Source organism: Talpa europaea, assembly GCF_964194135.1.
Source record: "Talpa europaea genome assembly, chromosome: 4".
Classification (NCBI taxonomy): Eukaryota; Metazoa; Chordata; class Mammalia; order Eulipotyphla; family Talpidae; genus Talpa; species Talpa europaea.
Genome location: NC_140070.1, coordinates 5,167,595 through 5,189,700, shown reverse-complemented (window position 1 = coordinate 5,189,700; position 22,106 = coordinate 5,167,595). Strand labels below are relative to the sequence as shown.

At 42.7% G+C, this 22,106-nt stretch overlaps 1 protein-coding gene across 1 annotated transcript in view; it reads left to right on the top strand.

The window, feature by feature from the left end:
- TRAPPC11 (trafficking protein particle complex subunit 11) overlaps positions 1-21,655 on the top strand; it is a gene marked incomplete at both ends in the record, with an annotated part of 33,184 nt that extends 11,529 nt beyond the window's left edge. Inside the window, 20 exons of the mRNA XM_084231851.1 lie at positions 838-931; positions 1,629-1,708; positions 1,801-1,879; positions 1,961-2,015; positions 2,346-2,491; positions 2,899-2,960; positions 3,083-3,215; positions 4,016-4,146; positions 6,789-6,944; positions 8,361-8,548; positions 8,654-8,802; positions 8,947-9,068; positions 9,568-9,687; positions 10,746-10,811; positions 10,918-11,074; positions 13,433-13,544; positions 16,401-16,492; positions 18,130-18,263; positions 19,665-19,832; positions 21,611-21,655. Coding sequence (XP_084087977.1) covers positions 838-931; positions 1,629-1,708; positions 1,801-1,879; positions 1,961-2,015; positions 2,346-2,491; positions 2,899-2,960; positions 3,083-3,215; positions 4,016-4,146; positions 6,789-6,944; positions 8,361-8,548; positions 8,654-8,802; positions 8,947-9,068; positions 9,568-9,687; positions 10,746-10,811; positions 10,918-11,074; positions 13,433-13,544; positions 16,401-16,492; positions 18,130-18,263; positions 19,665-19,832; positions 21,611-21,655 — 2,289 coding nt within the window. The remainder of the gene's footprint in view (positions 1-837; positions 932-1,628; positions 1,709-1,800; positions 1,880-1,960; positions 2,016-2,345; positions 2,492-2,898; positions 2,961-3,082; positions 3,216-4,015; positions 4,147-6,788; positions 6,945-8,360; positions 8,549-8,653; positions 8,803-8,946; positions 9,069-9,567; positions 9,688-10,745; positions 10,812-10,917; positions 11,075-13,432; positions 13,545-16,400; positions 16,493-18,129; positions 18,264-19,664; positions 19,833-21,610) is intronic.
- Positions 21,656-22,106: the final 451 nt, after the last annotated feature.

Sequence of the window (22,106 nt, the reverse complement as noted above, 5' to 3'; positions counted from 1 at the left end):
CATTTTCAGGAAACCTAAAGCAGATAAGAGAGCCCAAGAGATAAGTAGAGAATTTATTTATGAAGTCATTTTTTAGCTTTATTAATTGTAGTGTAAAGTAGAAATAACAAGATGAACAACTCTAAGGAGTGTGTTAAAATGTGGAGCAGCAGCAGACACTGTGGGAAATAATGCTGTAGAAGAGTATCAGGTGACACGTTTGCATACAAAGTCTGCAAGAATAACATTTATTAATAGTGTTGGTAGGTTTATAGGTAATTAAAAGTTTCACCCTTTTCCTTTTGGGTGTTTTCTGCATTTTTAAACAATGTAATGGCATTGCATATTGGTTTCAGAAGGGAAAAATTATAAGAAAGAAAAGGCAGTGTAAGTTTGTAAATTCTGGTGCTAAAAATATCCCTCCCCTTACCAGTACCAGGACTTACTATATAAGTGATTAAGAAGAAAATGTGTCTTCTCTTTAAGACTCTCATAGCGTTATTTTCATTTACACTAAAAACTCTTTCACATGTGAAATAAACATGAAGCATATTTTGTAGTACGTTTCTATTGGTTTTTATAGCAAAGGTAACAAATAAAGAAGTACTGTGAAGTCACTTGTCAGAATCAGATGGGTTTGCTCAGTTTAGTGTCTGCAAGGCTGTCTAAATAGTGAATAAGACATTTTTACTTTAATTTTTGTGAAAATGTAATTTCTTAAAATGTTTACAACTTTGATATTTGAATGCGTTTGATATTTATAATTGTGAAAACCTTTTTATTCTGTCAAAGATGGAGGGAGAGTTGGTTTGTGATGGGCATGTAAACTCTTATTTAGGGTTGTGTTTTAATTTACAGGCGTCTGTAACGTATCCCAGTCCTGATCCCTTAGAAACACAAACAGGCGTTCTTGACTTTTATGGACAAAGGTCATGGCGGCAAGGAATACTAAGTAAATAATTTTCCCTCCTCCTTTTCTCTCAACTTCAAAAGGCAAAGATTGTATCATAATTTTTCCATTGGTTGCATTAGGCATAAAAAGTTATGTTGAGATAAAAGTCTGTGCCTTTTAAGCATTGTGTTTTAAAGATTTTATTTCTTTAATTTTTAGAATGTTTGGTGTATTTCATAAATCTTAGAATAAGTCGTGGACATATAATTAAAGATGTGTATGTGATGAAAACAATTGGACATCTGTTGTCTTAACACAACTATGAACTACTCTGGTCTGCTAACGTATTTTAATTCCAGTTAGCTTGGACCATTTATGATGTTTGACATTTTCAAATAGCATTAACCTGAGTCACCTTGAAAATAATTTCTCTGCATCCTTTTTGTGTTTATCGTTCACTTAAATTATTTGAACGACTTCTTAATGTCAGGGCTGGCATTGACGGTTGTCTTCAGGTGGTTGATGCCACTTGGCAAAAGAATTTTGAGCTTAGTACTGTTCTCTTCAGAGTAGAGATCACAGAAAAGCTTCCCTGCTAATAAAGCTGTCTCTTAGAACCTTTAAAATTCTAGAATGTTTACGAGTCTTGAATACGTTACATGAAAGTAAAGGACTCAAGGAGTGTACCCACCCAATGTCCTGTGAGCACTTGTGCTCAATGAGCTGTCTGAGATGGGCTGTGTCTTGTCGTATACAGGTTTCGATCTTTCCGATCCTGAGAAGGAGAAGGTAGGGATTCTCGCCATCCAGCTGAAAGAGAGAAGTGTTGTTCACTCTGTAAGTTTTTTTCTTTTTTGCTATATATAAGCTGTTTTTGTGGATTTGAGGAATACATGAAGTGATTTTTATTTCACACTTTCTCCTCACAGGAAATAATAATAACTCTTCTGAGCAATGCTGTTGCACAATTTAAGAAGTATAAGTGTCCAAGAATGAAAAGTCACCTAAGTAGGTACCCACGCCATGCTGCAGTCTCCTGCACCTCGAATAATTTTAGATTATGTGCATAACATGCTTTTTCTTTTATAGTGGTTCAGATGGGCGAGGAGTATTATTATGCAAAGGATTATACCAAAGCTTTGAAGTGAGTCCTGTTCACTATTTTTTTTACAAGTATTCTGATTACCTTGCAGCAAAATTATAAGTAACATTTGTACAGAAGGATTGATTGTTCCCCATAGTTACTTCTGCTTCTATTAAATTCCATTTCTGTGTTGTTTTTTCTAGTCCCACCTCCTAGTACTGTTACTTTCTAAGTCTTAGGGCAACCACGTGTATAGCTAACTGTGGAGATCCCTGTTAAACTCGCACATTAAGATTTTCTGAAGTTTATATTAACTGGGGAAAGCACTTTATTTTCTGAGAGTTGGCCAGACCCTCCCTGGGAATTCACTTACGTCCTGCCCGCCCTTAGGTTGCTGGACTATGTGATGTGTGATTATCGCAGCGAAGGCTGGTGGACGCTGCTCACGTCCATACTGACCACAGCTCTGCAGTGCTCCTACCTCATGGCCCAGCTGAAAGATTACATCACTTACTCCCTGGAACTCCTCGGAAGAGGTAGCTTGATACTCTTTCAGTTCAATTCTGAATCTTTAAAATTACTTAGCATCAATAAGCCTCTCAAAATTGGAGGAATAATTTGTTTGCAAGTATTTGGTGGTACTTTTACCAAGTGCACGTCACTTTGCTAAGTGAATACTTTCATGGATCAACTAGAGTTGAAGGCTGAACTTCCTCTGCCCTCTTCAGGTGTGGCATAGAACAGGTTTTCGCATAGAGGTCACATGCAAGAATAAAGTGTCAGGCTAACATTTAGAAACATGCTAGCTGAGAACTTGCTGGAATTGTGCTTAACCATCTTAGCAGAAATACTCATTTTATACTATTTTAATCTCTCCAGTGGGGGGAGTGAGCTCACTGTCTTGTCTTACAAATTCTAATTTTTTTTTCCTCCTTCATGTTAGCTTCAACTCTGAAAGATGATCAGAAATCTCGGATTGAAAAGAACCTCATAAATGTTTTGATGGTAGGTTGGATTTGTGGATATAAACTGTATCTCAAGAATTGTACACCCAGATCTGTGTCTGTGTGTCTGTGTTGTATTTTTTATATCTAGTTGAGGGAATGTTTAACTCTGTCTTGGTGCAGAATGAAAGTCCTGAGCCTGAACCTGACTGTGATGTCGCAGCTGTGAAAGCTGCTCAGAAGCTGTGGGCGGACCGCGTTTCCCTGGCCGGCAGCAACGTCTTCACCATAGGCGTGCAGGACTTCGTGCCCTTCGGTGGGTAGCCCACACGTTGTGGTATTTCACAGAAGTTGTTGTTTCTACAAAATGAAGATGCACAATAAGAAATAAGACAAGTTAGAGACTTTTCAAAAGTGCTATCATCATAAGCTGTGATTTCTTTCTCCCCACTGGCTTATGAAGATCACAATTTTAAAAGCTTAGCATATGTAAAATGTACTTTGTGTGCAGTTCATTTATTTGAAATGCATTTGAAAATAGTTATTTCATGGTTTATGCTTTAATGGTTTTTTTTTTTTTTTTAAGATTTATTTATTTATACAAGCACTGGGTACAGTCAGAGGCGTGGGAGGGTGAGAGAATTCACCAGAGCCAGAGCAGAGAGTAGAACAGGCAGAGTGAAGAAGTACACTGCTGAGGGGAGCAGCGGGCAGCAGGAGAGGTCTGCGCGCCATGTGGGACCCTCGCCCTGCAACCGGGGAACGAACTGGTGCTGCAGAGGCTGTAGGCAGCTTCGCAGCCCAGCGCTCAACCGCTGCGCCACCGGGGAGGCCCCTATGCTTTAATGGTATTTTGAAATAAGTTAAAAATAGCAAAATCTTTTTCTCCCTTCTTTGAAATCCTGTGTGAGTTACATTTCAGGAGCAACTATCTTTTCCAAGTTAGATGTGGGTTTGGAGCTATATTCATGTCTGTCGAAGCACTTTATGTGCCAAAATCACTAAGAATGTCCAGTGTAGATGCCTCTTTTCTGAAAAGTTAATGTGGATCAGAAATAATTGTGGGTCTGGAGTGTCCACTGTTATGTGATTCTGTCCTTTCTGTTTTATTTCTAGTACAATGCAAAGCCAAGTTCCACGCTCCAAGTTTTCATGTTGATGTTCCTGTGCAGTTTGACATTTATCTGAAGGCTGATTGTCCACATCCCATTAGGTTTTCGAAACTCTGTGTCAGCTTTAATAATCAGGTAATGGTATGCCTTTTCATGCATTTTGACTATGTATGTATCTATTGGCTGCCGTTAAATTAGATAAAACAAGATTGGTGAACCTGAGGCCTTTGTGGTTTTATAAAAAGAAATGGACCTTGGTATGGCGTGTTTCAAAATAAATGTTTCTACTTTATTTTATGTTTTTACTCCATGCTTATGAAATCTGAGAACTCTATTTTTGGTAATATATAACTTGAATTTCAAATAAGAAAGATATTCCGTATGAATATACTCCAGTTTTCAAAAGCTTTTGTTTTTATTGTTTTATCATTGGTAGTAGTGTATTATTATAAGATGGACACTTGATATCAAGCAGGAAAGGAAAAGATAGATTTGGTGAAAAGTGTTTTTCCTCCAATGCCATTCCCTAGACAACATCACTACTAAGTTCTGGAATAGTCTAGATGTTTTGGAATCATACTACATTTCCTGCATTGGAACACTTTTGAAATGTGATAACAGAATAGTCAAGTACTTGATTATATTTTAACTCTTTAAGTTATAAGCTCACTTAATCGATCATTATCAGCAAGTCACCTCAGAAGTATTCTCAATCTTTAACCAGCCAGCTTATATTGAGAGTTACAACATCTTGAGCCAGAAAAAAGTTAGCACATGTGAACTCCATTAAAATAAAAGCCTGTGGGGCCGCGGCCGGAACTGACTCAGAGATTGTCCAGGTAGGGATGAAGGCTGAGTGATGTGTGCGGGCCAGAAATCCAGCTACCGTAGACAGGCCAAAGAAAAGGGAGGAAGTTTCAAGAATGAAGATGAAATTAAGATAGGAGTAAAAAGATGGGAGGGGGAGAACATGTTTGGCAACAAGACAGCGCTGAATGGAAGCAGGAATGCACATTTTCTGCTTATGGGCAAGTGAAGGCAGTGGCTCATGGGGCAGCGGCCACTGGGTGGGCTGGGGTAGGGCTGGGGGACATACAGGAGCTTGACAATTCAGCAGACGGGCTAGTTAAGAGAAGTCTTTTAAGATTCCCTCACTTACGTTCTTTCTTCCTGTCTCCTTCCTTCCTTCCTTCTTTCTTGTGTCTCTCGGCTGGATGATAACAAAGAAAGGGCAGAGAAAGAGTCTTACCCTTTTCGGGCTCATAAGAACCAAGAATTGTCCCTGTAATTGGTTAGATGAACCTGGGTCTCCTGAAGATTAGTGTGTTTTATTTAACTTCACCCATTACCCAAACATTCCTTCTAAGCAGTTTGAGAATTTTAAAGCAAGAATAGGAAATTTATTAAGAAATTTTTTCCAGTAGCAAAATAGAAGGAAAGAAATGACACTGGAAACCCAACTGTTGCAGAAGCTCTGTATGTGAAACCATGGGGAGGATTTGGGTAGGTGTGCTAGTGCTGGGAATGGAGATAAAGGGATCAAGAGCCATTTAAAAGTAGATCAGTTTGGGTAATTGGGTACTTACAGAGACTAAGTACTTTTGAGAATAAAGAAAAGGGAGAGGATAAATAAAGGACAGGAGCTTTTTTCCCCCAAGCCAACAATTTTTTTTACCGTTACTAGATACAATCAATATAATGTGTAACCTGAAGGTAGACGATGAAGTGATTTGATGCACATACAGGCTGTGAAATGATTACTGCAGTAAGGGCAGTTAACATCTGTCACCTCACATATTCACTTTTTTTTTTGGCGCCTGTTCTGAGAGCACTTGGGATCTGCTCTCAGCAGCTTTCAAGCATGTGATGTATTATTGTGAGGTGTTGTCAGCTTGCTGTCCGTTAGATCCCTGGAACTTGTTGTCTCAGAGCTGGAGGTTTCTGTCTTTCCACCAGCACCTCCCCTCTTCTGCGCCCCCTGGCAGCTGCCATTCTGTCGGAGTCTCTGTGAGTTCTGCTCTTTCAGGCGCCACATACAAAAGAGATTGTGCCATATTAATAAGATGTATTTGTTTGTGCTGCTGCTTCTAGCCTCTTGCATCTGCTTGCTTCCTCCTGTCTTTTATCACCGTGAAAGCCTCGCTTCCTCCCAGGTGCCTCCTCTGACATGACCAGTGACCTGGCCAGGTGCTCATGCCTGTTGTACTAGTCACTCTGTGTCACAGCCATGCTTGCTCTTTGTGATGATTTGGTAAATTACTTGTTTTCCTTACTAGAATGTCAACTCCATGAGGACAGATAGTTTTTTTTTTGCCTGCTTATAGTGACTGGTCTTTACTGTGGCAGCAGTGAATGAATAAGCATCTCCATTTACTTCTTTTTTTTGGTAAGATTTATTTATGCACACAAGAACTGGGGTACAGGCCAGAGGTGTGTGGGGAGAGTGAGAGGATTCACCAGAGACAAAGTGAGGAACAGAACAGGCAGATCCCTGAAATACACTGATGAGGGGAACAGAAGGCGAGACAGGAGAGGTCTGCTGTGCCCTGGCCGACTGGGGATCGAACTCGTGCTGCAGAGGCTGTGGACAGCTTCACTGTGCTGTGCTTAACCCCTTGTGCCACCAGGGTGGCCCTCCATTTACTTCTTATTAATCACTCTTCATCGTGCTTCGCTTTCAGTGGAATTGACCTTAATAAGCTCTGGGTCATTTGATGTTAGCAAAACACACAGTGTTTGATGTTTTATAAACTGTGAGCCTTGCTAATCTCTTTCAGGAATACAACCAGTTCTGTGTCATCGAAGAAGCATCCAAAGCAAGTGAAGTTTTAGAAAATCTGACTCAGGGAAAGATGTGCTTAGTTCCTGGTAAAACAAGGAAGTATTTATTTAAGTTTGTTGCAAAAACTGAAGATGTGGGGAAGAAAATTGAGGTTAGTTGTGAAATTCTTAGTTGAAATATTGTTTTAAAATATTTTAAATGATAAAAGTAATATGTGTACATCAAAACATCTCAATTAATATAGAATTTTATTAAGGAAAAATGAAAATCTTCCACTTGGACTCCCCACAGGAAACTTGGTAATGGTTGGGTAGTTTTCCTTTCATTGGGGAAATGAACATAATATTCTGTAGTTGACTTTTTCCCTCAATAGTGTAACATGACTTGTTAGACATTTCCTGTACTTCAAAAGACCAATGTCATTTTTAACGGCTGTATAATCAGTGACTTTTTTAAACAAAAGATATGTATTTATGTATAATCTAGCAATTATATTTTATATGATATGACATAATTCTGACCAAAGAGCTCTATCATTGTGCTTAAGCATCGATTGCATATTTTTAAAGGAAAAAAATGAAGATTATTTTAGAAGATTCATTTACTATAGATAATTAAAAGTGTCCTTCAGAAATACGTGATGAAAGTAATGTACTTATTGAGCATAAACTCTGGAGCCAAAGTACATGGATTTAAATTCCAATTTTCTAGCTAGCTTGTGACCCTGGGAAGTTTCTGAGCCTCTTTTGTGTCTCAGTTTATTCATCTGAAAAATGTGGATAATACTAGTACCAACCTCTTAGTGGTTCATGAAGATTAAATCAGTTAATGCAAATTGCTTGAAATAGTGCTAAGTAAGTATTCATTAAGTACATGTCTTGAAGGGCGTGGTTAATCTAACCTTGGGGTTAATCTAACCATGTCCAAGGTACATGAGACTCTACTACCAGTATTTCCAAAACAGTTTCTGGGACTGATTGATTTTATTATTAACTGGTGTTCAGAGTTTTTTGCTTATTCCTTTAAAAAGATTTTTTTATTAAATCCCTAATTACATGTTTTTTACAAGGTACCTAAGGAAATTTACTGCACTTTAAATCATAATTAATATTAGTTTGAGTACATGTGCTAGTGGGTTTAGTTGAAAGGAACATTACTGACTTAGTAAGGAATTCTGTTGCCAATACTGTAGATGTCTACAGGGAAAATACACGTGGAATCAGGAATTGGGCTATGAGTGTGTCCATGGTTATCAGAACATTCCTCTCTTTCACTCAGCAGCCACTTATGCAGCACCTCTCGGGTCTGGCCTGTGCCAGGTGCTGAAATCATTGAAGTGCTAGGAAGGCAGGTAGCTGTCTGTGTAAAGGTGAAGTTGAAGCCCAGTGTGCAGGTAGCTGGTGCCCCAGCTCACCAGTGGCCAGGACAGGACTGACATCGGGATTCTGACTGCCTTATCCCGAGGGCCCCTGGGTCCCTCTGCGGCCAGCAGTCTGCAGTGAGGTTTGTTGGGAGGGGGTGTTCAGACACAAAGAGATGGAATTTCCGACCCACCTCCTCCTCTTAGATTACGTCAGTGGATCTGGTTCTGGGCAACGAGACCGGAAGATGCGTGGTTTTAAATTGGCAGGGAGGAGGAGGCGATGCCGCTTCCTCCCAAGAAGCCCTGCAGGCCTCGCGCTCATTCAAAAGACGCCCCAAACTCCCTGACAGTGAGGTTCACTGGGACAGCATCGTCATCCAGGCCAGCACCATGTGAGTCACCCGTGCTTGGCAGCCGTGGCCGCCTCTGTTTCCCCGCACACGTGCTTTGTTTGAATAAGTTTTAAGTCAGTAACTTAGCTGAGTTTCCCCCCACAGGATCATCTCCAGAGTTCCAAACATTTCTGTCCTCCTGCGGCACGAGCCTCCTGCGCTGACTAATGAAATGTACTGCCTGGTGGTGACTGTGCAGTCCCATGAAATGGCCACGATCAGAGACGTGAAGCTCACAGCAGGTCTGAAGCCGGGTGAGTGGTCTCTGCATGTGAACAGCCCTGGTCCAGCACAGAGTCGGCATCAGCGTGAGTCAGCGTCCAGGTAGCGCCCCCACGGCGTGCCGGGTCGCATGTGTCGGGCTACTCTCCTCACGACACGCCTCTTGACTCTTGCAGGACAGGATGCCAACCTAACTCAGAAAACTCACGTGACTCTCCATGGGGCAGAGCTGTGCGACGAGTCCTACCCCGCCTTGCTCACCGACATTCCCGTGGGGGACCTGCGCCCCGGGGAGCAGGTACCTTGCCAGCTGTGTCTGGGGAGACCGCGATGCCGTGGTCATTTTGAATATGAGTTTTAGCTTCAGAGCATTTGCCCAGCCTCTACTGGGACTTCAAAGTGATTGAACTAGTGACATTTTACACACATTTTACATACTAAATATGTAAAGTGACGTAGTTTTTTAGTGTGTTTCAGAACAAGTGACCCAAATTCTGAGAATTCGTTGCTGACAAAATAACGGTTGTTTGTAACTCAGTGAAGTAACCATTAAGCAAACTTTTATTTCTAAACCAAACAGAGTTCTTGGGAAGTTGATAATGATGATGGGAAAAACAAAGATGGGGAGTAAGGAGTCCATTCGTAGGCTGTGGCAAGAACAGCTTGGAAAAGGTGTCCCAGAGTTAAGCCTGTCGGGGCGGTCAGCTCTAAAAGAGGGGTGCATTAACCTGGAATGTAGATTGGCGGGGGGGGGTCTTTAGTAATAGTAATTTGATTAAAATTTTAATTTGTTACAGCTGGAGAAAATGTTGTATGTTCGCTGTGGAACAGTGGGTTCAAGAATGTTTCTCGTGTATGTTTCTTACCTGATCAACACAACTGTTGAAGAAAAAGAAATTGTTTGCAAGTGTCACAAGGTACTGTTTCCACAGCTGCTGCTCATAGCCTCACGGCAGTGTCCCTGTTTTGATTATTTTACCAGGAGATAGGCAGCTTGGATGCTTACAGTCTGTTACAGGTTTTAAATATCTCCTGGTTTTTTTTTTTTTTTAATCATTTGCAGTTATTATAGATGACATAGCATTAATTGCTCAGGCATTAGAAAATGACCTACATAGCTTTCCTGTGGAGAAGCAACAGGTTGCGATCTCATGCTTGAGACTGATCTGGTCTGCATTTTTATGAAATCACATGTCAGATATAATCAGTCCTTGGCTTATGTGCAGAAGGTTTTGGAGAAAGGGAAGTTTCCCTTTATGAAATTTTTTTTTCTATTTGAAAAGATCCTCATCAAAACTGTTTGGGGCAAGTGCGCATAGAAACCTTGAGAACAGGAAGTTGCTAGAGATGGTCCCACCACCTGCCCCTCACCTGGATGGGCTTCTTGACTGGGCTCCCGGCTGGTTTAGAGTAGAGGCAGTAGGGTTTTGTGTAGGCTTACCCAGATTGTGTATGGTGCTGTGTCCTCTTTTATTAACGGGGAGCCGTGATCTCAGGACCTCCTCAGCTTGGCAGTTGTCTCAGCCTCTGCTCAAGAGTCAGGCCCCCCCCCCCCACCCCGAGCAGAGCAGAAACCTCGCCACTGTGGGGGTGAGGTTTGGCCTCTTTCACAGCCTGGGCCGCCTGGGCCGTGGTGTTTCACAAGTCACTGGGAGGGCAAATCATTCAAAGACAGGAGTGCTTCTCACAAGCAGTAAGATCGCTGAGCCTTCCTTGACCTCTGCTTCCTCTTCTGTCCAGTGGTGACAGTGCCGCTCTGCCCAGGGTCCCTAGCCTCAGTGAGGAGCGCCGTGTGGGCGGCACTGCTCAGGGGCGTCTGGTGGATCGGTGTCTGGCGCCTTACGGAGATACACACAGGCCTTACCTACGGGGACAAATTGGGATTGCAAGTATATTTTATAGGGCCTCTGAGTTTAAAACCTGATTGTTCAGATTTCAAAAAGCCATTGAGAGTGTCCTTTAAATTTTCTCGCAGGATGAAACGGTAACGATAGAAACGGTCTTTCCATTTGATGTGGCAGTTAGATTTGTTTCTACAAAGGTACGTTCCTGGGAGCACACTGGAAATCACTGGGTTCTAGAAACTGATGGAGAAAATGCAGTGATCCCCATCCGTCCTGACAGAGCTTTCCTCCTCATTGTGGCAGTTTGAACACCTGGAAAGAGCCTATGTCGACATCCCCTTCCTGCTGATGACGGACCTCTTGAGCGCCTCGCCCTGGGCCCTCACGGTGGTCTCCAGTGAGCTGCAGCTCGCTCCCTCCATGACCGCAGTGGACCACCTGGAGTCCCAGCTGGACAGAGGTGAGTGCGCGACCCGGCCCTCCTCCTCAGTGGAAGACGGTGTTGGCAGGGGCGGAGGCTGGCTGCGCGAGAGCTTTAAAGTACATGAGGGAGCTTGAGACAGTCTCACGAAAGCAAATACTTATTATACTCACAGAAGACATAATTAAGACGGAATTGGCATCAATTACAGTTGACTTGTGTGTTCCCTGTTTTGAAAGGTCACACTTTTGTGATCTTCCAAAAGAAGTGACTCTTTGAAGAATACACTTGAACATTACGTTTTTTCATATTTAGATTCTTTTATAGATTTTCTTAGTAGTTTTTAATTGCTGTTTACTGTTGTTTATAGTTTGAAATGGGAAAAGATGTTTCCTAAAGAAACTTGAGAAAGTATGAAATAAGTAGTTGTTTTCTAAATCACCCCTTAAACAGTACGTAAAAGAGATTCAAGCCCAAGATACCTTTCTGGTTCAGTATTTTGGGGCTTGTCTGTTTCTTAAGCTGTTGAGGGAATAAAAATTGCTTTGAATGTTAACTCAAGCAAGTTTGTATTCAGTATATTATAAGGCTCCGTATTGTGAGGAAAAAAAAAATCATGATGGATCCTTCAAACCAAGTACGAGTTTCTTCATTTACTCTGCTACTTGTCTGGGATAAGTCATGCTTGATTTCCAATACACATTAGAATTGGATGAGCAGTAACCAAAATCTCAGTATATTTTCACATCTGACCTGTAAATGAGTATCAATATCAATAATCCAATAAATATGAGTATTTATTGAGGGTTTCCTGGGAGGTACCATGCTGGCCTCTCAAGGATGAGGGGCACGCGGTCTCCAGGCTCACTTCTGTATGTTTGAGACAATCCCTCACAAAGGTGGAGCCATTTTCCCTGAAACAATAGGGTTTTGCATAAGACTGTGGCATCACATCTTTATATAAGATCAAAAGATAGAAAGAAGTCAGGTTCTCTACTTAAGTGCTAGAAAGATGTCCCAGTTCTAGAAAGTAATAAAAAGCAGTTTGGTTTCAGAATTCCATCATATGCTTTGTTTTCTCACTTGAAATTCCTTTTCCTCTTGTGGTCTTGGAAATTAGTCTCGTTCTACTTTGTTTCTCTGCCCTCACCTTTTTTCCTCACTGTGCTAATTGTGCCAATCTCTCTATTTTAAGATCATCTCTTCGATCACATCTTTGAAGTCAGTTTTACCATATAAGGTAGTATTCAAAGATCCTGAGATCAGGGTGTGGATATCTTTGGGGTGCATTAGTCTGTCTTCCATTCCCAGAACTCCAGCACCATGCATTATAGCATTTGTGTTCAGTACATTGAAAATAACTTTTTTAGGTTGTAAATTTGACCCTGCTGTTAATTGTTAATAAATATGACCATTTTGATTAACTTCTTAAGATTAGGGAGGACTTTGGGAGAGTTTAATATAAAAGGTTTTTTTAAAAGCTACCTTAATGGGTTTGAATGATGCGTTTTTTACTTACGGGGCTGCAGTATCATTCTTTAGTCCTTAAAATTCATTTTAAACATTTAAGTAAAGATTGCCCCAGTTTCTTTCCCTTTCACTTCGTATCTACCCACAACCACAACCATTACTCTATCCCACAGCCTCCTTCATTGGAAAACCATAAAAATAGTGACTTAATGTTTAGGGACTTTGTTGTTATTACTTGGAAGTTTCACTCACACATTTGCTAAGATTGGCACTGGACAGGCATTCTTGGCCACATGCATTTGAAGGAGTGACGTCATGGTCTGTGAGGTGCTGACAGGTGGGGAAGGCCCAGGCTAGGTGAGTGTTATCTTGTCATAAGAAGTTTGCTCTGTGGTTGAGCAGAGGAAAGCAGCCTCGCGCAGGAGGTAGGCAGCACCAGGCTGCACGAGGCATCTGTGCTGTGTTTCTACCTGGCGGGGGTGGGGGTATCAGTAATATGTGTTTGTTCAGGGAAAGCCAGAGTTTTCTGGAACATCATTCTGAAACCTTAAAGAGTAATTAAATTTTTTTCTTTTCCCTAACCTGAGATGTTTCCCTCAAAGATAGGAAATAATTTAGACAAAGAAAAATAATTGCCAGCGGGTATTGTTCTGACCTCGGACGTCTCCCTTTCGTTAATTCCACAGAAACTTGTCACAGGCGCACAGATGCGTCCAATTTTAATTATAGTGGAGTACTGACAGATTGGAAAAGATACTGGGTGTGAATTTGGGACCTTTGGAAAAATCATTGAACATCCCTGTGCCATCGCCCGCACAGGTCTCTGATGATGTGCCCTCGATGAAGTGTTCTCTCTGCTGTGTCACCTGCACGCAGACCCCTGCCTGGGAACTGTCAGCGCATGGGGGTGATGCCTCTGTCTTACAGTTGTCTTGCAGACTGGAGAGAGTGCGAGCGAATGCTTCTGTCTCCGGTGCCCGTCTGCTGGGAACATTGAAGGCGGAGTAGCAACTGGGCATTATATTGTCTCCTGGAAGAGGTAAAATTAGACGAGCGCTGTCTTTGCTTCCACACCTGCGCCCTTCTCACACCTGTATTGCTAGTCATTGTCCTTGAAGACCGGAGGGCTTCTGCCAGTTCTGTGGATTAGAGTAGAAGTTGTGGGCTGTCACTGACCATTTGTCAAAGACACAGAGCTTAGAAAGCGTGGTGAAACTTTCATTTGTTTATCACACTTGGTGACCTATAGACTGATGAAATTTTAGCCAAACTAATTCTGGTGAGAGAAGAAGCTGCCCTGATGGCAGTCACTAGGATTGTCTGTAGAGAAAACCCAAAGGAGTCCACTTTATTAGAATTATAAGAGTTTCAGCGAGGTTGCGGGATAAAACATCAGAACATGCAAGTTCCATTGGATTTCTGTGTATCAGTGATAAACCTCTAGGCACTGTGCCTTTAAAATAAGTACGTGGCAAAAATAAGCCAAGTGGAAATACCTGCAATAGAATATTAAGTGCATTGCTTTTATGGAGAAAACTATGAAGCTTTGAAACACTGAAGGAAGACCAAAATGGGAGAGAAACAAGATGGTCTGGGTAGGATTTGGATGATATTTAATATTATAAATTATTCTGTAGATTTGGTGCCATTTCCTTTACAACCTCAAGTTGGTTTTGTTTTTGTGGAACTTGACACTCTTGATTCTTAAATTTATATGGAAAGGCATTAAGTCAGAATAGTCAGAATGTTCCAGAACAACAACTGGGTGAGGGTGCTTGCCCTTTAAAACTGCAGGACTAGTTATAAAGCTGTAGTAGTCATGGCAAGGGTACCGGTGTGGGCATGTATGATTAAGCCAATAAAACAGAAGTCTCTTGAAGTTGGTCTCCAGATCCTCCTCACACTTGGAAATGACCCTTCCCAGAAGTGGCACGGGATCAGTGAGGAAGCTCCTTATAATTGGTCTTAGAGTGTTGGCTCCATCCACTTGGTAAAAAATTGGATCTCTCCTATATGCTGTATAATAAAAATTAATTCCAGGCATATAAAGTTCTACTTGTAAAAAGCAAAACCATTACTTTCAGTAGGAAAATAAGATAATCACTCTATGCCTTTGGAGGAGGGGCGAATTTCTTTTAACATACAAAAATGTAAGTCACTAAAATGGATTAACTTGATTTCTTAAAATGAAGTTTCCCAGCTCGTTAAAAATACGATAAAGAAAGTGAAAAGATAATACAAACTGGGAAAGCTGTTTGCAACATGTAAATTACAATTTACATGTTAGATTACAGTTCACATCAAGAATGTCTATAGATTATTAAAAAAAAAGGCAAGTTTCCTAGTTGAGCGAGATACTTGAGGCAGTCAGTGTAAGGGCCACAGAAGCAGCCAGGTGGCCAGTAAAACAGGGCGAGAAAGTCAAGGTTACTAGTTCCGAGATTCACATGCACGTCACTAGTTTGGAAAAACAGAAAGGCTTCCCAATATAAAACTGGTCAGGCAGTCTGAAGTTGGAGTGTGTGTTAGAACAACTGCTCTCGAAAGCTGTTCAGCAGCACCGGGCACCTCCTGCAGCCCCGGGAAGCGTCTCCACTGTGTGCACGCAGGCCCCTGCGTAAGCACATCCACATCCACACAACATAATTATAATAATAAAAAACTAGAAACAAGTGGAATGTCCATCAGCAGGAAAATGGAGAAATTGTAGCATGTTCAAAATATAAAATCATCAGTGACAATGAGCTCGAGCCAAACCTGTCAGCCCACTAAGGCCTTCGGTACCTGCAGACATAGGGCCTGGACAGCCGGAGACCACTGTGGCTGTCTCTCGGGACCACGTGCGTAACTTAGGAAAGTGGGGAGGGGGTTCTTGGCCGGCAGGTACCAAATCTGGCGTCGTGACTTCCTGGGGGAGGGAGGAGACCAGCAGGGAAGGGGAGACAAGAAGACAACATCTATCTTGTTTTCTGTCTTAGGCTGGGAGCCAGGTCATGGTATTTCGGGGGTCATTTTCCGAGTGTATGTCAGTGATCGCATACAATTTAAGACAGGATTATTGAAAATAAGAAAGGAGAAATACATGATTTTATTTAAAACCAACTTGTCTTTTCTCCACTTCTGAATCTCTGGTATCGCTGTTTAGTTGATGTAGCCGTAGGGCGACAGCAGCATGTGGGAGGTGGTGTCTGTTGTTCCTTCCGCTCCTGTGATGCCAGACAGACATTTTCTGTGGAAGAGATGGATGTTTTTGCCTGTTGCTTCTGCTCTGTTGTGGTTCACACACACTGTCACACACAGTTTCACCTCCAGCTGTGGGCTCCAAAGAACTTTCTTTGTGGTGCAGCTGCTGCCCGCCCTCACTGTAATGCAGGGGAGACAGCGGGGTTGTCGTGTCTCCCCTCGTCTCAGTCACGGCGGCGTCTCCCTGCTGGTGGATAGTGACTTACCTGTAGTTCTTCGGGGCCATGTATGTGGACAGCGGGGCTCTGGGGTGCCCTCAGAAGTGGTCTGGGCGCCTCTGTGTGGGGTCCCAAGTGAGAGGAGGATTGTGCCAGAGCACGTCACGCTGCTGCTTCCTACACGGAAAACATGTTGCTACCGAAACGTGTCAGAGGGTGTGCTCGGCGGTGTCGATGATTTACATTCAGGCACAACTCCACCTCCCACCCGCGGGGCTAGACTGTGGCCTGGTCCTGCCATGTTTGCTTGTTGGGAATCTGCCGGACAGAAGCGGGGTTCTGAGGGCTCGTCTTCACAGCACGGCTTCCTATAGTAAAGTTTCAGTCAAGGGATAATTCCATTTCCTCTGAAGCTGTGAGTAGAATTGATCCCTGTGTTTGATGGATTCCCGTCTCTCTCACACGTGTCTCTCTCGCTGCGCCCTCCTCCGTAGGGCCTCGGCCGCGGATGACATCCCCGCCATCAGCACCGTCATCACCCTGCCCCACGTGCTGGCTGAGAACATCCCCCTCCACGTGAACGCAGGTACCACCCCCCGGCTTCGCTTAAGAATGTAATCAAGAGTGTATTGTATTTTATTTTAAGATTTTTTATTTATTTATACAAGAATTGGGGTACAGATAAGAGGCGCGGGAGGGTGAGAGAATTCACCAGAGACAGAGCAAGGAACAGAACAGGCAGACTGACGAAATACATTGCTGAGGAGAGCAGTGGGTGCGACAGGAGAGGTCTGCTGCGCCATGTGGGTATCTTCCCCGGCCGGCCAGGAATTGAACTCGCGCTGCAGACTACGGACAGCTTCACAGCTGGCTCTCCCCCGTTGCCCATGGGGGAGGCTCCAGAGTATGTATTTTAGTGTCAGAGATTTTATTTTTTTAACTTGTTATGAAAAATGTCCAACATTTTTGCAAAAGTAGATTATGACCAGTCTTGTTTCCTCTGTACGTTCACATACACCTCCTGCCCACAGTGTTTTGAAGCAAATCCCAGGAGTTATTTCACCTGTAACTTTTCAGTATGCCTCGTTAATGTTGGCGGTTGTTTTTATAAACATCATGATATTATTATCCTGACTTTAAAAATTAGCACTTATTTCTTAAGAGTATTACATTTGTTGGAAATACGCAAAACAAAAATGGGATTCTAAAAGCTCTTCACGGAACTGCTTGAAATTTCTCAGTTTGACTATTTTTCAGTTTGTCTTAAGGCCTCTGTGTTGCAATTGATGGATGTTTCATAATTTTCAGTTCTGTTGATGGCAGATTCCCCGCCCCACCTCCGCTGTCCCACCTCCCTCTTCACACCACCTCCCTTCTCTCCCCCCCCTTCCCTTTCCCCTGTCCCTCACATTCGCTGAGAGAACAAGTCATCTGTCCCGCAGAGCTCCTGCAGTCTGGATTTTGCTGATAGCACGTTGTCATTTCTAAGTGCGTCTCCAGTTTAAAAATTGGTAGTTAGAGCTGTAGGCTTGGTCACACTCAGGTTCAAGTTTTTGGCAAGAATGTTTCATAGTTACTGATATCTCTGCCCCCATCAGGAGAAGGCATATAGTATCCATCATTCCTTCTTGAGTCATGATGATCTCTAGCAAAATTCTTAGTATGTTTTTAAAGTTATTCTTGGGCCTCCCTGGTGGCGCATGGGGTTAAGCACTGCACTATGAAGTGATCCACAGCCTCTGCAGCACGAGTTTGATACCTGGCCAGCCAGGGAGCTACCCACATGGCGCAGCAGACCTCTCCTGTCTTGCCCACTGCTCCCTCAGCACTGTATTTCGGTCGATTTGCCTGTTCTGTTCCCCACTCTGTATCTGGTGAATCCTCTCACCCCCCCACACCTCTGGCCTGTACCCCAGCTCTTGTGTGCATAAATAAATCTAAAAAAAAAAGTAAGATAAAAAAAAATATTCTCAGAATATAATTCAAGTCCTGATGGTCAACACTCTTGGATAAAAAATTTAGAGGAAACTTTGGTTTTCTTAGCCTGTTTTAGCCTATCCCATGGCTTTTGCCCAAGGAATTTTCTTACTTAGCAGGAGTATAGTAATGCCATTAATTTAAATAATCCCATGTCTCTAGAATGAGATGTGATTTACAAAAAAGAAGCCATAAACATTGATTTATTTTTTTAAACCAAGAGACACGTGTCCTTCTCCCTTGCAGATCTGCCGTCATTTGGGCGAGTCAGAGAATCGCTGCCAGTCAGGTATCACCTGCAGAATAAGACGAACTTGGTTCAAGACGTGGAGATTTCCGTGGAGCCCAGCGATGCCTTCATGTTCTCGGGCCTCAAACAGGTGAGGCCATGTCTCGCTGGGTTGCTTCTGTGGCCACAAAGATGTGGTCAGGAAAGGGAGCTTTGCACATTTAGTGTTTAAAATGAATGGGTTCTGGCTGACTGTGGTCCCAGTTTTGATAGAAATGATTTTTAAGTCACTTTTAAGATAAAATACCACTTGCTATAGAGGTAGGTTTAATAGGCAACACAGTTCACAACCTTGAGAACAGACACAGGTTCTTTCTTACAAGGGTCCACAAGTCCTTGAACTACATAAGATTTCTGAGCACCTTAGAATCCTTTGTATTACTAGTGACTTCATGGATGTGGGCCTTTGAATTTGAGCCCTAGAGATGGAGCTTCCAGTATTAATGGCCTAACTCTCTTCTGAACTCAATTTTTTTCAGAGACTTTGATCTTGAATAGAATTTACTTATCTTTTGTCACAAATTTATCTTTTAGACACAGTTTTGCATTTACATGTAAAAATAAATTGCCCAGAGTTTTTATTCATCCCTTCAAATTAAAGGTGGAAAGTTCATCAGATTTTTAAGTGAGTGAACAGTCTCTCAGTCAAACCATGTTTCAGTGAGAAATCGGGGTAACAGAGACACCCGCAGAAGGCAGTAAATACTCTCCATGAATAAGGATGTTAATTGCAGGAACAGATGTGTCTTAGCATCTGGAATCAGTGTGCTGTGTGTTTGTTGTTAAATGCAAAATAGAATGATAGAGGAAGTGTGCTGTCCTCCCATACTTTGAATCTGTAATCCATTTCAGTATAAAGCCAGCTGTAACATCCTGGTCCATACCTGTTGTCCAGTCTGTCACACCATGTACATATATATACTACTTACACACAGAAGTAACAGATTACTTCTCCTAGTTTGATCTTGATTTATAAATAATTGGAAAGATGAAGATAACAAAATCATATCAGTTTGTGTTCTTTTCTCAATAAAGTATTGTTAAAAATTTCCAAACATCTTTTTTCCCCCAAAGTTACCATAACACAAAAGGTAAAAATCCCTAAAAGAAAACACCAAAAACAGCTCGTTTTGTCTTATGTCAGCATGATGTTTTCAAGATACTTTCCCTCAAGTGGGCCTGTTGTAACCATCATACCTACCCTGACTAAGACCAGGAAGCAGCCATGCGCCTGGTGGTCTCATGTTCAAGCAGGTACATGTCACCTTCCAGGCCTTTACAGCAGCTGAGAATCATGTATGTATTTTTTAGACATTGTCTGTGTTCTCCTAGCCTCATACCCATTCAGCCTGCATTTCGAATCTCTGGAAGATGGAATGGTGGGGAGAGACAGTCTCACCAGACAGCTCGTGAAAAATCCAGGGGTGACAGCGTGTCAAAGTTGCTAATGTCTCTATTTGGTTTTCATTCTCTCTGACTTTTTATGATTTAGATCCGACTCCGTATCCTGCCTGGCACCGAACAGGAGATGTTGTACAATTTCTACCCTCTGATGGCGGGATACCAGCAGCTACCATCTCTCCATATCAACCTGCTGCGGTTTCCCAACTTCACCCATCAGCTCCTCCGGCGGTTTATACCGACCAGCATCTTCGTGAAGGTGAGGCTTGGGCATTTCTTGCTATTTAAATTTACTGTCTTGAAAACAAACTAAAGGAGGTGTTTTTTCATGTAAACCTCACTAAAGAATATTAAGACTAACGGGTAGCTTTGACTTCCATTATCTGAATTTGGCAACTTTGCTGTTCATTTCTAAAAGTTGCTATTATTGTATAGAATCTAGTTTCAAAGATTTTTGTTTGCCTTAAGTAAGTAGTTTATCCTTAGAGTATCTTTAAACATGTTTTTTCTTTGACTTAGTAAAGGCCATTGTAAAATTGCAGTTAGTTTGTACAGGATTAGCTTTCTAAATGTGAGCCCCGAACGCTCCTACTTCTCTTTGCAGCTCTGGGTGTTGTCGTTGCTGAAAGTGCTCATCAGTTGGAAACTCTACTCTTGATTAATATTTTGATTTTCCACAGTGATAGGATTTCCGCTCTTGTAATTAAAAAAAAAAAAGTACAGGCTGTGTGAGAGAGTGAACTGGCTGCACTAGAGGTTCATTTACCTCCAAGAATTTAAACCCTTTTGGAAGGCAGGTTACACTACTTACTGTTTTCCTTTTATATCTGTCTTTTCAAGTTTTGGGGACCTGTGGCTTGCTGTACCCTGGGACTTCGTAGGTAATGGATTAGTCTCTGTTCAGATATCCTTCATAATCTTCCCTGAGCTTTTATCTCTCCAGACTTCTTGCTGCATCTGCAAAATAATAAAATAATAAAAATAATCATTTTATTAACGCTTCCGAGCTCCTAGCATACACTGTACTTTGAAGTTGTAAAAGAAAAAATCTCGCAGCTTTGATATTCTGTGTTTAAACAGTGGCTTTTTAAAAAAGACTTTTTCAAGAGTAGTTTAGGAACTTCCTCCATTGGGGCTGAACGCTGCAGGACACCTGGGTGGCCGGGCCCTTTTCTCGCAGGCATCCCGGTCACGCCTGCGCTGTCAGAGCCCTCACTGGGGCATGCGGCAGGCGGACAGTGCAGGCCGCCTCCTTGGGATAGGCCTCTCCCGATGCTGGGCGCGTCCTGCAGCGTGAAGGCTGCGTGAAGGCACGGTCTTCTGTTTCTTTCCCCGGCACCAGCTCTCACGCTTCTCCACAGGGCCTCTGTGTAAGAGAGAACGTTGGCAAGGGTTTTCTGGGTTGTCTCTCTGTCGGAGATATTACACCTGCGGGCAGTTACGATACCTTTCATTTCTTAGCCTTTTCTCTTCTGACGTGATGTCTTAAGTTTTTTCAGTCAGAGACTGTGGAGGGAAAATTTTATTGTAACCTGTTGCTCTGTCCTGGCGCAGTGGTCGCTGTGTGACGCCCGAGGGTTCGCGCTGAATTGCTTTTTCTCAAACAGGAAACTGGGAGTCCTTGGCTCTTCCGACACCTTGTCTGTAGGCTCAGGCTGCTTCAGCTGTAGATTCGGGAGCCTGAGCCAGAGGGAGAGGACGCAGCTCCTACCCCTAGGCAGGGCCGGGACACAGCCTATACCCCCCAGGGCAGATGGCCCAGGCTGCTTGCACGCTGGCTTGAGAAAGCCACGACTGAGGGGAAGCTGAGAGATGGCTGGGGTGTTAGCCCAGGGTCAGAGGGAGCAGGGCGGTGGCCGTCCCCGGGTTCACCTGGAGAAAGAAGGTATGGGGTGAGAAGAGAACTTCTTGTTTTGAGACTTGCACAAGTTTCCTCTGTGTCTATGAGACACCTCCACGAACTTCGAGATCTTTTCAGTTACCAGAGCTTTTGTGTCGTCATTATTGTGTAAACCCTTCTGTTTCTGTGCTTTAAAGCCGCAGGGTCGACTCGTGGATGACGCCTCCATTGCCGCGGCCTGACACTCGGGCTGACCCTCTGCTGTCTGACGGAGAAGTGGACAGAGCCGTATGCGTTTCCATTGTGAACTGTAGCTTGGGTCATGGTAAAAGTTAATTTTTCTATTTTTTAAAGGATGTTATACCAACTATTCAGAGGAACTCATGCTTAAAATAATTAGGAAAAATCTGTCCTCTTATAGTTTCACTAATAAATATTTGAAATCTGTCAGTGTGACATAAAAGGATGTCGAATCGTGGTTACTCTTGATAGTCATTTTGGGAATAGTAAATTCTTTAAAAACAAGTGATCTGCATGTGCAATATCCAGGAAAGTGAGCATCCCAAGTGTGACTGGGCAAGGAGAGGGCAGTGCCCCAGTACCCGCTCTGTGGAGTTCTGGCTCCCGTGAGCCTGTCGGTGTCGGCTAAGCTGAAGCACAGCCATTATTCTTGTAAATTCAGTGCTCAGACGA